This window comes from Mus caroli, chromosome 19 (genome assembly GCF_900094665.2).
Source record: "Mus caroli chromosome 19, CAROLI_EIJ_v1.1, whole genome shotgun sequence".
NCBI lineage: Eukaryota > Metazoa > Chordata > Mammalia > Rodentia > Muridae > Mus > Mus caroli.
This window is the reverse complement of record NC_034588.1, coordinates 20,452,273-20,469,494: the sequence shown is the minus strand read 5'-3', so window position 1 is coordinate 20,469,494 and position 17,222 is coordinate 20,452,273. Positions and strand designations below refer to the sequence as shown.

Below are 17,222 nucleotides of genomic sequence, written 5' to 3'. Positions count from 1 at the left end.
CTGGGACTTTTGAAGGACATGTCTGTATCTGTACACTGCATCCTACCTTTTCACGCCCCATCCATCAAGCCTGTCAGTCTATACTAGCAGGAGCATATAGAGTGAGAAGGAAGAAAGGAGAGAGGCATCTAAGCCATTTTGTAAATAACTGTATTAAATGGTAAGTCAATATAAATCCATTAAATAAAATGAGAAGCTCAAAAAAAGCCCTCTATAAATATGCCAGGTACTTCTGTGCCTGTCAGCATCAATGCATCATCATATATTAGCAGATCCAAGGGAGATACAGTTCCTGGTTTATTAAAGGACAATGCAAAAAGACCTTTCCACAGTCTGAGGTTGGCATGGTACAGTCTTATGAAAAGACAAAGCATCCAGCAGTGAGCTGTCCCTGCTCCTTGCTGGCTGCAGAGCCTGGAGCATGATTACATGGCCTTTCTGAGTCTTGAGTTTCCTTATATAAAGCAGCAATCATGGTTAATGCCCTATTAGTCCCTAGGGTTGCTCTGATGATTAACTGGTAATACATAAAGCCACTGAAATGTGTGGTGTTGTTATTTTTACAATTCATGAATCTTTTATTCAATCTGATGTCTGGCTCTGTAATACTTTCCTGGATTCACTGTTTAATGCCATATGTGCCTCTCTAAAACAGAAAGCCATTGCCTGTGACCACTAATAAATTTCCTTAGCAGAAAGCAAAAGATTTGGTAGAGTCATTAAGCCCCCTAATCATATTCTATCCACCCCCAGAACATCGACTGATAAGAGTATAGCTTTTTTTAGGTTTGCCAGTAATACCCATGCATATGAAAACCCATAACCAGCATGCCAGAAGCATTATATTATAGCCTCACAGCTTGTTTTCTGTCTTCATGATAACATGAAGTTTATTGCTTGAATAATACTTATGAGTAACAAAATTAAGAAGTATTACAAGTAAAGCATTAAAAGGGAAATATTAAATGCAACGAGCGTATGATGGACAAAAAAATATCATGAAGATAGAACCTGGATGATGAAACCTTGGGGAATACATATCAATAAATCACTGTACTAAAATAACAAAGGCACCCTCCAAAAAACTCTAGCCCTACCACTTCACTGCTGTTAAAAGAAAGAAAGCGTTCTGTGACAGATGGAGAATGGCTGGCATGGAGGTAGCATAGACTTTGCTGGGTTTATTCCTCTGGTCCCTGCACCATCTGCATGAGTAGCTCTCTCCTACAGAAGCAGCAAGTTTCCTAACACCGATGCCACCACCCCCTCTTATTTACAGGACAGTGACAGCAGGTCATAAGAAACTTCCTGGGTTTTTATTACCATGTATGTGATGCCAGGCTGTCAGAACATAATTATTTATTTTAGAAGGTTGTTTTCAATAGGGATTTTCGGGGCCAAATGATGATAAATAATATATCAACAGATAACTATGTCATTTATAAGAAATTCCTTCCCCACAACCCCCGTAGCCTCAGCTCCTGGTCCACTTAGTCTCTTAACAAGTGGTCTTTCTACCCCATCTTTTCTCATCGCAAAAAAGCATCTCCATTCGCTGTCTTTGTGATTCCAAAGAAAGACACCATCACTTTTCAGATGTTCTTGAGTATTTGTTCTGGAAATTAAATTACCTTCCAATGTACTAATAAGTCCAAGTAGGGGTCTTCTTTATTTCTAAGAACACACATCAAAGAATAATTTATTTACTGAAATATGCTGTTAAGAGAAAAAAAAACTAAGTATTTGAAGTGTTGTTTGGGTTTGGTTTCTTTGTTTCTTTTGTATTGTTTCTTAAGGCAAGGTCTTGGTGGCCAGGTAGCCTCAAACTTCTGATCAGTCAGGCAGGAGCATGTTCATGGTGTGTGTGCATGCACGTGTGTGTGTGTGTGTGTGTGTGTGTGTGTGTGTGTGTGTGTACATATTTGATTGAAGAACAGCTTAGTTCAAGTCCTTGTCTTTTAAGATTTGTGTACCCAATACCCAGGTATGGAACCTAGCAGCTCCAGTGTGCTACAGTCTTTCTACAGCCAAGCTTCCCATGACTGTCTGATCCTGTCAGATCCCACTTTCCCAAGGAAGACTTCTATGAAAAGCTTTCTAAAGATGTGGTAAAAATGTTTGAAAATGCAAAGTGAAACCTATTACTCCATATTCTAACCTAAAGAATTAATTGATTAAAACTGTTAAAATACTGGACATCTGGTGGGTCTGACTGGACTGTCCCCCCCCCCCCCCATACCTCACCCTCATTTCTGCGAAAGCCCTTCAAGGAGCCCCTAATCTAGCAGCCTATGGCTCCAGTGGCCTGTGCCCCTCCTGCTTTATAGGAGCTCCCTGTGCTTCCTCCCCTCCCCCCACCCCCACTCCCCACGCCCCATTCCCCACCCCCGTCATAGGCTCTGACCGGCGACTTTATAATTAACTTTTCTCTAAAACTCACAACAGTGGGGAAAATACACTGTTCGCATTTGGTTTGGTGGCATTAAGCATATGCCATCGCTGGGCAGTTACCATCCCCATTCTGCTCCAGAAATGTGTACCCATGGAAAACTAACTCCTTGTTTATGACAGGCTTTTTATCGTGGCTAAACTAAGTGGGTGACACAGCAAAGTCAAAAGTCATAAATCTGACAGTCAGAGGCTGTCAAAGCCCCTCCCCAACCCTGTAAAAGAGAACATAGCAGAGTAGCTGTCTCCCTGTTAAGGGTGGTGGCGCACGCCTTTGATCCCAGCACTTGGGAGGCAGAGGCAGGCGGATCTTTGAGTTCAAGGTCAGCCTGGTCTATAGAGTGAGTTCCAGGACAGCCAGGGCTACCTAGAGAAACTCTGTCCTAAAAACAAAAACAGAAAAGGGGGAGGGAGTAGTATTTGTAGTCAAAAGGAATAGCCAGTTCATTTAATCACTCTGATGAGCTGACAAATTTGTTAAAATCATTTTTTTAGGACTAGAAGTTGGTCTATATTGCTTCAATTCAGTATTTCCATATACATGTGTCCTTAATACAAATCATATCCTGAAGTGATTTGCAAAGGCCAAAACTACTGGAGTGGTAGACTGAAAAATGCCCACCCCCGCCCCGCCCCAGACATGACCCCTCTTCCAAACAAAGCACAATTAGCTGGGTCAAGCACGGTGGACTTCCTTTCAAATCACACGGCACTAAGCTGAAAGCCCCTTGGAACTATTAGTCTTAGCTGATAGCTTTTACCTGACACCCAAGACTCAGAAATTCAGGACCAGAAAGCAAACAGGCTGTAGAAGTTGTATTTATAGGAATATGTAGTCCAAAGCGAGGGAAGTGAGGCTGTAGGCGGGCGGCAGCACAGGCAGCCCTGATTTAGTTGCAGTCCACTGGCCTGCCAGGAGAACCTGGCACAGCATAAGACTATCCCTTTCAATGTTGAGGAAACTAGTACCTTGTACTCAGGAAGGAAAGAATTTGAACCAATACTCAGGGAGTGGGTGAGAGTTTGTTCATCTTCTAGGATCTCAGAATGACCATGGCCAAGAATTATCATCATTAAGTGATCTCAGGCCATCTGTTACTCATGAGGAGTCCATGCTTCCTCCTTTATCCCTCAGCCCCTCATAGTCTGCTCTTCGCACTTGCACAGGGAGGGTATATTTAAATGATAATAATGCCTTTCCTACTAGAGTCTCATCTGTAACAAAGGTCTTTTTACATGGGATTTCCGGTGAGCCTTGGAGAACTACAAAGCAAAATACATTTTTTTTTCTTGTCACCTTAAAATTTATTTCTTGAAATATTTTTTTCTTTTTATACAGCTCAGGTTAACATCAAATTCTCAATCCTGTTGCCTCAGTCTCACAAGTACTGGGATTGTAGGGTGTACTACTACACACACTTCAGAATGCTTTCTTTATTGAGCATGTCTTAAGGTAATGTCACTCTACTGTGCCACTAAGTTACACCCAGGAATCACAGAACTCCTAAATACATGGCTCAGTGACATACCATGGCCATTCTCATGCCTTCACCTGGTTTTTCATGGAACTAAATTAAACATACTCTTCCGTTAGGATTGTGTGTGTGTGTGTGTGTGTGTGTGTGTGTGTGTGTGTGAATGTACACCCACAAGCATGTGTATTTGTTTACTTTGACACTAGTTTAAGTGGTACAGAGTTACACAGAATAAAATACAATAAAGTTTTCCTGCATTGTGGAATGTGAAAAATATCCAATGTAACAATTTTTGTGCCAATGAACAAATGAACGTTACATAGTTGTGGATTATCACACATGTGGAGTATTTTTGAATCCCTGTTTCAGGTTTTTATTTTTTTCAATATGTTTTCAAGAAAAATTTGTGACAAGGTCTCAAGTAGCCCCGGCTGGCCTCAGACTCACTAGAAAGCCAAGCATGACCTTGAGCTTCGGCCTCTGCCTCCAAAGAGCTGGAACCACAGGCATGCACCATGATTCCCTGCTTTATGTATGTTCATTTTCAAAATACCTCAGGTTACTTGGAATTTGTCTAAGAGCATTTCCTTTAATAAGGCTCTGATCTCATCACCCTTTGGATTTGTAGTAGCTTTGCCTTAGAGCATCCAACTCAAACGCCTATCTCATTGCCAAGAATCTCATTCTCTCATTGTGAGCCTGGTGGAGTCAGGTGCTCTGGAAATGATCAGACTTGTTTGTGGCTTAGTGCAATAAAAGAAAAGATGTCCATCCATTCACTCACAAATATTTGAGCGTCCACCATGCCTGAAACCTTACTCTAAGAACTGGGAATATGGCACTGAACTAAACAGGGGAGATCTTGTGCAATACAGAAGAGAGAAACAAAGATTAAAGAGGAGAAAATTAGGTGACCCATTAAAAGGCAATTAAATGTTACAAAAGCGTAATAAATTAAGGTATAAGGAATGAGAGTGCTGAAGGAGCAGGTGAGAGGGGGGTGACTTGAAGTGGTGAAGTCAGAATAGGTCCAATAGAAAAGGTAACTTATAAACATATAAGAAAAGGCGCCATATAACATATAAGGACACAGTGAGACATGAGATTACCTCCAGAAGAGCCAGGCAGGTTGTTCAAGGTGCTGACGAAATCCTGAGGCCATCGGCCTAGACGCTGGGCTGAACTAATGGAAGTTTTACACAAAGGCATGGTACAATTTAGCTTTCCAGGTTTGAGAAGATGCCCAGTAAGCAAACGCACTTGTGAAGTCATGAGACCTGCATCTGGATCCCCAGAGCCCAGGGATACAGAAGCATCAGCATCTGTAATCCCAGCGTCCCTATGTGGAGATGAGAGGCAGAGACTAAAGGATGCCCAGAAGCTCACAAGGCTGATAATCCAGCACCCACTGCAGAAAAACTGCAGATAAACCCTGTCTCAAACCAGATGGAAGGCATGAGCCAACATCTAAGGTTCTGCTCTGCTTCACACATGCACGATGGCAGACGTGCTCACATTGATACACACAGGTGTGTGTAAACACACACACGACACACAACATACATACACATACTGAGCATTTAGAAAGATTGCTATAGAAACTGCTGAGGTTAGATTCTAGGGGATGAGGGAGGAGCAGACACACAAGCCAGGAATCTGCCACATTAGTCCAAGTGAAATGACTACACCAGGACACTAGCAGTCCAGGGAATAGAATGGGGCTGTGAATATATCTTGGAGACAGATAAATTCCTTATCCCCCAGGAGTTCTGACAGCCTGCATGAGGAGAGAGCACAGAGGGGTTAATGCTGTATGGCTCACATGTTCAGGGCCTGAGCAACTGGAGGAGCTGGGATAGATTTGGGAAGGAGCTATGCTTGGGCTGTTGTGACAAATTAAAGATGGACAGTTTAGAAATGACATATACTTGCTTCTCACAGTTGGGGGAGCTGGGAAGTCCAAGATCAAGGTTCCTGCATATCTGATGTCTGGGGAGGGCCTTCTTGTTCAGAGGTGACCTTCTCTTCAAGCTCCCCTCTCGTAGTGTAAGACATGAGTTAGTGTAAGAAGTCCTTGATAAAGATGCTGATCTCATTTGGGGGCTGTCACTGCCCTTATGATGTAATCGCCTCCCAACTTCTCCTCTTCATATGGACACCGTAGGCACTAGGATTTCAATGTGTGAAACTGGAGAGAGTACAAAAACATTTGGAATATTATCTGAAGTAGTGAGGTATGTTCTGATGTGATAATAATACCAGTGGTATAATACTGCTGTGTTAATCCCTTTCTGTCTATTTAACTGAATCATAAACCATTAAATGAAAAAATCGTTTTGTGGTCTAATCCTCGCAGCATGCCTATTTTTCTTGGATCATACATACTCTTCAGGATTATAAAACCCTTTTCTTGGTACTACAGCCAAAACGGCTATGTTTCCAGGAATTCTACAAATGAAGAAAATACGCTGGGCTCTTTTTTAACCATGCCTGCTTTACATTCCTCTCAAGGTTACTACATGTACATCGAAGCCTCCCACATGGTGTATGGACAAAAAGCACACCTTTTGTCCCAGCCTCTGAGAGGCGTCCCTGGGAAACACTGCTTGACGTTTTTCTACCACATGTACGGAGCAGGGACTGGCCTGCTGAGTGTTTATTTGAAAGGGGAAGAAGATAGTGAGGAGTCCCTGTTGTGGAGAAGAAGGGGAGAGCAGAGCATCTCCTGGCTGCGGGCACTGGTTGAATACAGCTGCAGGAGGAGACACCAGGTAAGCCACGAGGGGTGAGATCCAGCAGGGGAGGATGTACCGAGGCACCTGGTGCTCTCCTGTTGTTTGCTTAAAAAAGAGAATAATTTGTCCTTTTTCAGAGTCAGAGATAAAGGCAGGATTAGTTGAAAAGTAAACCTAATTAGCTTGTTATTGATTAACTCTAAGCAGTGAACGGATAATTAGACAGGGAGCTAATGCTTTGGACATTCATGCAGAAAGAGATTGTTTTTTTTTGTTTTTTGGTTTTTTTTTTTTACCATTTAAGGATGAAAGGATGCCTATTTTATCTTAGTGTGTTGTGAATGTCAAGTACATTTCTTCCAAAAGGAACTCTTCTTCCTTCTCAATACACTACTGCTGCTCCTAGTACCCATGATCCATTTGAATGTAGGGGCCTTTGTCCTAAGCCTCCACTTATGAGTGTGTATAGCCCATGGTAAGTTTTATAAGCCTCTGTATGCATGACTACATTGTTGTAGAAGAAACTAGGGGTCCTGATGCCAAGTCCATGGTCATCATCACCCCAGACCCCCAACATTCCATGTGGTATAGAAAAACCCCTGTCCTAGAAGTATCCAGTCCTTCCAGTAGGTGGAGCTAATAAACTGCTCTAGCCTAAAAGAAGCCCAGGATAGCCATGGGCTTCACATAGCCACCAAAGGTTGCTCTGGGGAGGCAACCTTCAGACTCCTAACTATTTTCAAAACCACTCTGTAAAATTCTGGTGTGAGCATGCCCTCCAATTAACGCTCCAACTTCTTCTGCAGCTTTGCTTCTGGGTGGTAAACTCCCTGGGCCCAGGTAGCTTTAACCTCTGGCTGGCTGCCTGGTAGAAGCTCAGATCTTCCCGGGAAGAGGTATCCAAAATACAAAGTTTTATTTTTTTCTCACCATTCTACAACACAAACTGATTTTCTAAAGATCTAAAGTGAAGATATCACAACTCAAGTGGCTGGATACACTGCCACTCAAGCTTCTACATTAATGGGCAATAAATGACAGGAGGAAGACGCTCTTCTGTCTAGGATGGTCTGCCAGCCAAGCACATATAACTGTTTGGAGATGTATTAGAGAATGGCAGATTGCTCCATGAAGATTTTTTTTATGACAGTTACAGAAGGTACATGGGCCAGATGAAAACTTACTAATACAGTTGATCATCATCCAGAGATGATAGCTCAATCTTGTTAGGCTCCAGGGAAGTCAGACTCTTCATCAAATGGACCTTAAGGGATGGTCCAGGTACCAGCAGCATCAAAAATACCTGAAATATAAGTTCACTCAAAATGTTAATTCTCGGGATCCACCTCAGAATGCTAAACCAGAAACTCGGGAGGGCTTTGGAGTCCCAGAAATTTATTTTTAATAAACCCAAATGATTCTGATACAAGCTAAAAATAGAAAATCTCCAGACTTAAATGAATCTAATTCTTTGGAAGTGGCATCCAAGCATTGACACACACGCGCATGCACACACACACACACACACATACACACACACCATTTACAGTGTAGACAATTGTGTCTATTGCCTCATGCATGCCAGGCAAGTGTTCCGTCACTGAGCTATATACTCTCAGGTCAGTATGTATTCTCAAATGAGAGTGATACACAAATTCTCTAAAAGTTCCACAAATCAATATATAAGGGTCTTTAAAAAAATATGCTATGTTTGCTGGGTAGGTGATCTTGGAAACTGGTTCTGTTTTTGTTTCAAGAAGTCTAGTTATGTAGCCTAAACCTAAATTAGTCTCCAGCTCAAGGTCCCCTTCTTAAATTCCTATTGCTGGGATTCTACCACCACACACAGCTTGAAGAACTTTTAAACATAGCCCACAGCAAAGCCTCTGAGCTGCCATTTTGGAATGTTGTAGTTCAAAGAGTGTGAAACCCTTATAGAGACTTTCAGTTCACAGTCTAGAAGGAACAGTCTGGAGTAGACCGCCCCTTTGGCTGATCATGGAGCAGGTGACCATTTTCTTCAGCTGTTCCTAGAGCTCACCGCAGGAATCCCACATAACTGTAGGGGGACTAGGCTACATTCTACTGTTTAATAAAATACAGACACAGTCACGTGCATAGCCTGGCCTTCTGTTATGCAGTGGGTACTTAGACTGTTAAGAGCTGTATATACACGTTGTTCCAATTAATGCCGTAGTTCCACCTTATAGATAGAGAAAAGTCGATGCTGGTAGAGAACTCACACCCCTGTCTGCCCAGTACCAAAGCCTGTTTCCATAACCACAGTTCTATACTGTCCGCTGCCCCGCAGAACAACTTCCAGATTCTCCTTATTCCCTCAAGGTCACAAGCATCAAGTGACCTTGGACAAGCTTTATCTGTGCTGGGATAGTTTCTAAATCTTTAAAACGGGTAAATATTTACCATCACCAGCAGAGTCAAAGCTGGCATTAAATGAGATTGTGTGTGTGTGAAAAGGTTTTTTATAAATTTCAATGTACCAAACGATTTTAAAATGTTTCACTGTTTTTAAAAACTACGTCTTCTTCTCAGGTTTCTCTGGAATCTAGTTCTCACCACCGTGGCAGACTGATATTCTCAATAGCTGTATCAGGCATCCAGATTGAGTTCTTGTGGTTTTATATAAGATATCTCATTTTAATAAATATCGATTGACCACAGGCATGTAATATATGCCAAATTTCTGCAATAAATATAATGTGGAAGTCTTTTTTTGAGTTTATGTTCTTGTGGAGAGTGATTTAAAAAAAAAAAAAACACTAAACTATAAGCTGGGGGCTGGAGAGATGCCTCAGCTGTGAAGAGCACTTTGTGTCTTCTAGAGAACCTGAGATTGCTTCCAGCACCCTTGTTGGGTGGTTCTACACATCCTGCAACTCCACTTCCAGGATCTGACACCCTCTCCTAGCTTCCATATGTGCATGCACACAGACACACACATAGACTTACACACATACGTACACATAAATGAAAAACTTTTATTTATTTATTTATTTATTTATTTATTTATTTAAGCTAAAATTAGAAAATATAATGCCAATGCCAATAGAAATAAATCAGTTTGAATGGACAGTAACAGAGTTGACTAAAGGATAGCTAACCTGGATGTGGCAAGGGAAGTGATGGAATCATAAGTTGTTGGTCAAGGCTCATGTTTTAGCTAGACCAAAGATCTATTGTACAACAGAGTGATTCCAGTCAATAACAATGCATTATATATTCCAAAATGACTAGGCAAGTAGATTTAAAATTTCTCATCACCAGAAAATGATGAACCAAAAAAATGATCTGCCTGATTTCATCTTTGTGTATTATTAACATATATTGAAATGTTATGTTGAACCTTTAAAGATATAGAAGGATGGTTTGCCTAATAAAATAATATTAATTGGAGAGAGAGAGAGGGAGAGAGAGAGAGAGAGAGAGAGAGAGATGATTAGGTGATAAAGCCAAAGGAGTACTGGGATACTTTTTTTATTAGATATTTTCTTCATTTACATTTCAAATGCTATCCAGAAAGCCCCCTATACCCTCCCCCTACCCTGATCCCCAACCCACCCACTCCCGCTTCCTGGCATATGATCATATGCCCCAGTACTGGGATACTTTTAGAAAGCTTCACAGGACATGGTAAGCGTTTTGAAATTATTCCAGAAGCAGTGGGAACCCGGCAGGTGGATTTACGGTAACGATCTGCTTCTCAGCAGTAGCTCCGGCAGCTGCGCAGAGAGCACAGCACTACAGGAGGCAGGATACCTGGGCCCTCTAACTCTGGTCCTGGTAAGAGCACCAGGCTGGTTAGGAAGCAGCCGTAAGAAGTCATCAGAAGCCTACAGAATCTTGCTTTGTCTCCCTTCTGAGATGCAGCCAAGGCTGACCCTGAACTCACCAGCCTTTCTTCGCCTTCCAAATGCTGTGGTTCGGGAACATTAAACCACCATGCCCACCTCTACTTTGTTGCCTTAGTCTTGGTAATTTTGACCTGGTTTTTCTTGACCAAAAGAAGTACCCATTGGTTCTAGTTCCTAAGTGTTTAGGACCAAATAACTTAAGAAAAGTTATATCCTAATGACTTAGTAGCCATTTCACATGGCTATATATATATACATATACATATGCTATGTAATGTGCAAACCAGCCAAGGCTTCAGATCTTGTGAAAGTTAGACCAGTCTACATATGCTACCTTCATTAAAGTTCTGTACAGACTTTTACATTTTACTTGCTTTTAATTATAGCTGCTACCAAAACCTCCACTATATAATGATGTTATCAAAAGGAATATAGGCCCATCTAATGTTGACTCTTGGAATGACTTTCAACTAGTACTTCCCACAGTATTGCTGAAAGTTGAATAATTTTATCTAAAATTTCAAAATATCCTCCAGCATCCTTGTAAATACACTTGATGTCTTAGCCTGCAGTTTGGGAACCAATCACATATCTAATTTAATCCTATATTTATTGTAGTTGTTCTGTAAGTAAATATGTTTATTCTTTGCTACAGGATAGGGTTGGTTAGACTTAAAGCTCAAAGACAAGCCAGAATAATCTTGTACATGAATCAAAAAAAAAAAAAAAAGGTTTGCTACCATATATCTACAGTCATAACAAAGAAGTTACAGATATAACACATGGCTGTCACTCAGATATTAAGGAAATTCATAATAGGTTTATAAAGTCCAGAGTTTGGCCAAAACACAGATTATTCAGAATATAATTCCATCAGATTTTGTCTATTTAGTAATTTGAATCCTAAAACCAGATTGATTGTTGGTGTTCCGAAAACTGAAGTGTTTATTAATCACACTCAGATAATGTCCTATGCAGATGCACTAGAACATTTTTACCCCCTTTTCTCGCCACTGATTTTGATCCTTGCTTAGCATTGTCTATAAATTAAGAGTTATCTAGAGAAATGGAACTCTGAAGGATGGACCGGCAGATGGTCGGAAAGATCAAAGGAAAGAGAAGAATTTACTACAGAAATGGGTTAAGAATTTCCATGACAAGTAACATGCCATCTGCGGAACCAGGAAAGCTATAGCACAGCTGTGTCTATATCTGAAAACAGGAAATAATCGTTCAACCTTCAGGAAAACCTGAAGCCTCAGCTGATATGAGTCTTAGAGACCAGAAGCCCCAGAGCCTAGCATTGAGTGCCCAGCAGCTAGAGGTGATCCCTGCTCAGTGCCAAAAGCAAGAGAACCCACTCTTCCTCTACCTCTACCCACACTGAATAAAGGCCGTGAAGCCTAATCTGGGCCATTGCTTCAACAGCCAATCTCCTACATAAAGTCCTCCACGGTCATGCCCAGAAACAATGCCTTGTAGCCACCTTGGTGCCCTGAGCCAGGAAAAGTTCTTGCTTAAAATTAACCATTATATGTTATATCCTTAGAAAGGTTTCTTGGCCTTAATTTATTATGTCTATTATTAAAGCTTCATTAAATTTCAAGATAATTACATAAACTTATTAATAATTCCATTTGTGTTCTGAATTTGGTGTACTGAATTTGGTGTAGCTTTACTAAAACTAGCTTAGGGGTTTTTCTTTTACTTTAATCTAAAGCTTAAACTAATCTAATGACACAGATAGATGGAGCAAGTGTGTCTTCTGGACAGTTGTCATTACCCACAAACCTCTCTGGAGGATTCAGTCACTTAGGAGCCATTATTGGAACATCCTTAGAGATGGTGATCTATTTTTCTAGACCAAGAATATTTGACTCATTGTTTTCTGCAAAGACTCATGAAACAGAGCACACCTTGCCCACATCTCATTAGGCTATGCCTTTGGTGTTGAACATAAGTGAATCTCTATCTTTTGGTCAATTTAATTATTAAACTTCCCCACCTACTGCCAGCACTAAAGGTAAATTCAGTGGAAGTCTAAAGAAACTGAAGAGTCCAGCCTAAAGACACTGGGAGATGCTAGACATAGACTGTTCTAAGTAGCTTGGGTTTGTCAGGTCACTAGGAAGCACTCCTGGTTAAGCATCTCTGGGGAACTGTCTAAAAAGGCCAGAAGAGTCACCTAGGCATAACCTAATTTGAATTTGAAATTTTATTTTAGTTATTGTTGTCTAATTTTATTTATTTTGTTTTGTTTTGTTTTATTTTATTTTATTTTAGAGACTGGGTCTCACTCTGTTTCCCTGGCTGGCCTCAGACGTGCAATGTAGACCAGGCTGCCCTAGAACTCACTAAGTATTCTATACTACCACAAATTTATAGCAATCATCTCACCTTAGCCTCTAGGTTGCTGGGACTATAAGGACAAGGCTTGAATTTCTAATTTTGTGTCCTTTTCCTTAAAGTTAGGCCCAGCAGTTATCAAAGCTTCCAAACCTACAAAGATCTTCCCCTGGTCAACACAGTTGTGTCATCTCAGACTCTGTCTCTACATTCAAACTTCATTCTTTTTCAGATAATTTTTGAAGCCACTCGAGGAGTGTCAATAAGAAGTGATATCGCCATTGATGATGTTAAACTTCAGGCAGGACCGTGTGCAGGTAATGTTTTCCCCAATTACATAAGCTTGGTTGGAAAGGGGATTTTATCGATCGTATAGTCTCAAGTTGTAACAATTCAAAATGATCTTTTCTGTAGACATGATAACTATTGTCTGTCTTTTCTGACAGGAATGGAAGATACAACTGAACAATCCTCAGGATATTCTGAAGACTTAAATGAAATTGAGTATTAAGAAATGATCTAACTTAGAGTAAGAAGACAAAAGTTGTACTTCTCTTCAGTCAAAGAGGAAACAAAAGAAATGGATACTGGATGCTCTTGACTATTGCATAAGTTGAAATGACTTCAGAAGACCTGCTCTCATTACTTTTGAAAATTATATCTCTATATTAACTCAGGGCTCTCCTCTGTTTTCCCCCAGCACATCTGACAACTGTTACTAGAAGTACAGGCTACTGGTTTTACAGAAACCATTTCATCTTAATTTTGGTGCCAGTTAAAATACGAATGTACTGTGTTACGGTCACTTCAAAGTACACGTATAAAGGGCACAATCAGAGCGAGTGTGCTTATAAGCCTGCATTCAGTGAATGTACTGGGAGACCAGGTCTTGGTGGTTTTCCTTTTGAGTTTCAAGAATGAGAAGTTTTCTTAAATAGTAATGCAAGGTCAGTAATGTCCCCCAAAGGGATGCAGTGTTTTATGGTAACAATTATTCTGGAAATAAAGTCACCCCATGGAGCCCCAGGATAAGTCTGTGCTAATTCATGCTGCCTTACAGGGCAGTGCCACCTTTTCTTCTCCATTTCTACTGCCTTGGACAGTCACCAGGAGCACCTGCATAGTAATGCACCTTTTCAACAAGGCAAGCTTGAATTTTTTTATGCACATACACTCAACAATTTTTATAAATGTGTTAAACAATTTGACCCATTTTTATCATAGATATTTTTAGTGAAATTTTTAGTAGTATGAGTTCAACCACATTTGATAAACTATGGTTTTTTATTGACTTATTTAGAATTGTATATATGTGTGCAATTGTGTGGCTAATCAGCTGTCTAAAATTTCAAAATTGCTAATAAAAGATCATTTGAAAATCCTTTCATTAGCAATTAACTCATTACTACATTATTTGTCTTTATCAGAACATATCCATTATATAATTGCAAATTCTAATTTGAAGCTCTATTCTGCCATAATTAAATGTTTTAAGTCATCTTATCAGTGACATTACTACATACTTTCATGTAATAATTAATATTTAAAGATTATTTTATTTCCCATAGTAATCTCAATTTCCCTAAATTTATCTCTGGAATTAAATTCTAAAGACACACCTTTTCTTTTAGCTTTTAAAATTAAATGTATTTGTTGGGGAGTGGTTCTGGCTTTCACTTAAGAGTCTGTTCTCTGAGTAGATTCATCCAGCAGTTGGTGGAAACAGATGCAGAGACCCAAAGCCAAACAACAGGCAGAGCTTGAGAAGTCTTGTGGAAGAGTGAGGGGAAGGAATGAGGGAGCCAGAGAGGTCAAGAACACCACAAGAAGACCTACAGCGTCAACTAACCTGGGCCCACGGGGGCTCACAGAGACTAAACTATCAAACAAAGAATATGAATGGGCTGAGCCTAGGCCCCTTACACACAGGTAGCAGACCTGTAGCTCTGTTCTTCATGTGGGTCCCCTAACAGAGTAGGGGCCTGTCTCAGAGTCTGTTGTGAGTCTTAGATCCCTTTCCCATATCTGGGCTGCTTTGTCTGTCCTCAGTGGGAGAGGATCCATTTAGTCCTGCTGTGACATGATATACCAGGGTGGGTGGGTATCCGTGGGGGGCCTCCACTTCTCTGAGAAGAAGCGTGAGGGGAATAAGGGAGGAGGATGGTAGGATGGGACTGGGAGGAGAAGAGGGAGAGGGCTGCAATCAGGCTGTAAAGTGAATAAATAAACAAATTAATGGGTCAAGGGGAAGGAATCGGCTCTCTCCTTCTACCTACCACATGACCGAACTTGGTTTGGCAGGTTTATCTGCAAGTATCTATATGTACTGAGCCATCTCACTAACCAGGACACAGAATCTGTTGTTACGTTTGTGTTCTTGGTGCCCAGAAACAAAATCAAATGAGCAAATGAATTTAATCTCTCCCTCATCCCTGAAATGGAAATGTTAGTAGCATTTTTCACAGATGAGAAAGCCAAGCATCAGTACTGGGGATGTAGCTCAGTGATAGAGCACTTGCTAAACCGTGCAAGGCCTGGGCTTTGATCCCAAGCAACATGAAGACAACAAAGTGAAACAACTGAATATCAGAAGGTGGAAAGTTACTTAAGACTGCATAGCTCTGAAGTGGCGGTAAAAGTCAACTTCTTAGCTTTGCAAGGCTGTAAATCCACTGGCCCCATCTGTGAAGAACACCATGCCTCTCTGCATGCCACACTACTTAGAAAATAAAAATACTCAGCCATACAAAAACCAACATCCCTGGGTTTATAGAGGAAAACTAACCTCATTATGTAATAAGACAGGATTTTATTAATGAAATTTTTTCCTATGATTAATTAGACACAGAGGTGCAATTGGATTTTGATGTACATTAGGCATCATAAATCCCTCACAGCATTGGTTCCACCTCTAAGTATATTACATTTGCTGAATGAAGAAACGAACACTCTTCACCCACAATTATCTGAGTTCATAGTGAGGTGTTTGCGCTGTGTGACAAATGAATAAAGCATTTCTCTGGCATCCTTGACAGTGACATAAGGTCTTCCGTAATCATTCCAGCTAACATTTATTGAAGACCTACTGTTTCCAGAGACAGGGCAAAGATGTCGTCATAGGCATTAACTTATTTAATCCTAACAACAACCCATGTGTAGATCCTAGCAGCAGGTTTATTTTATAGATAAGGACGTTAAATTTTTTCCAGATCAGCAGTCAGTGCAAGACCCGGGTTTGAAACCCAGCCTGTTGCCCATCCTGTGTTCTAACCTTCTCTAAAACAGCCTCCTCAGCCTGCTAGCTCCTCCCTCAACTCCATCAGCAATGTGGATTAGAGACTAGCCAAAGGTCCTTAGATTCCCTCTTCTATGAAGACCAAAGTGTGGACACTGTGCCCCTTCTTAGAATTGGGAACAAAACACCCAGGGAAGGAGTTACAGAGACAAAGTTCGTAGCTGTGATGAAAGGATGGACCATTTAGAGACTGCCGTATCCAGGGATCCATCCCATAAGCAACTTCTAAATGCTGACACCATTGCATACACTAGCAAGATTTTGCTGAAAGGACCCAAATATAGCTGTCTCTTGTGAGACGATGCCGGGGCCTAGCAAACACAGGAGTGGATGTTCACAGTCAGCTATTGGATGTATCACAGGGCTCCCAATGGAGAAGCTAGAGAAAGTACCCAAGGAGCTAAAGGGATCTGCAACCCTATTGTTGGAACAACATGATGTACTAACCAGAACCCCGGAGCTCTTGTCTCTAGCTGCATATATATCGAAAGATGGCCTAGTCGGCCATCACTGGAAAGAGAGGCCTATTGGACTTGCAAACTTTATATGCCCCAATATAGGGGAATGCCAGGGCCAAAAGAATGGGAATGGGTGGGTAGGGAAGTGGGGGGCGCTATGGGGGACTTTTGGGATAGCATTGGAAATGTAACTGAGGAAAATATGTAATAAAAATATTAAAAATTAAAAAAAAAAGATTCCCTCTTCTAGGGTTTATTGGCTATACAAATAGCTCCAATATGGGGCTAAGGAGGTGGCTCAGTCAGCAAAATGCTGCCTTGCCACCATTAGGACCTCAATTAGGAGCCCCAGGCACCTTGTCAAAAAGCTTGATGTGGTGGCAACTCGATGAGCTCTAGGTTCAGTGGGAGACCCTGTCTGGAAGGGGGGAAAAAAGAGAGGAGGGGGTTAGTGGGTTGGAGAGACAGCTCAGTGGCTTAGAGTATCTTTTTCAGGCATCAAGGAATGAGGTAATTATTACTGGCAGTTGCTAAGAAACGACTGCCGGTTTTTAGTGTCCGTTTTAGAGTCAAGGAGGTGGAAAATGAGGGGA

At 41.1% G+C, this 17,222-nt stretch overlaps 1 protein-coding gene across 1 annotated transcript in view; it reads left to right on the top strand.

The window, feature by feature from the left end:
- Positions 1-14,250, top strand: part of Mamdc2 (MAM domain containing 2) — a 149,015-nt gene extending 134,765 nt beyond the window's left edge. Inside the window, exons 12-14 of the mRNA XM_021152082.1 lie at positions 6,435-6,694; positions 13,109-13,193; positions 13,323-14,250. Coding sequence (XP_021007741.1) covers positions 6,435-6,694; positions 13,109-13,193; positions 13,323-13,387 — 410 coding nt within the window. The 3' untranslated portion in view covers positions 13,388-14,250. The remainder of the gene's footprint in view (positions 1-6,434; positions 6,695-13,108; positions 13,194-13,322) is intronic.
- The last annotated feature ends 2,972 nt before the right edge of the window (positions 14,251-17,222 follow it).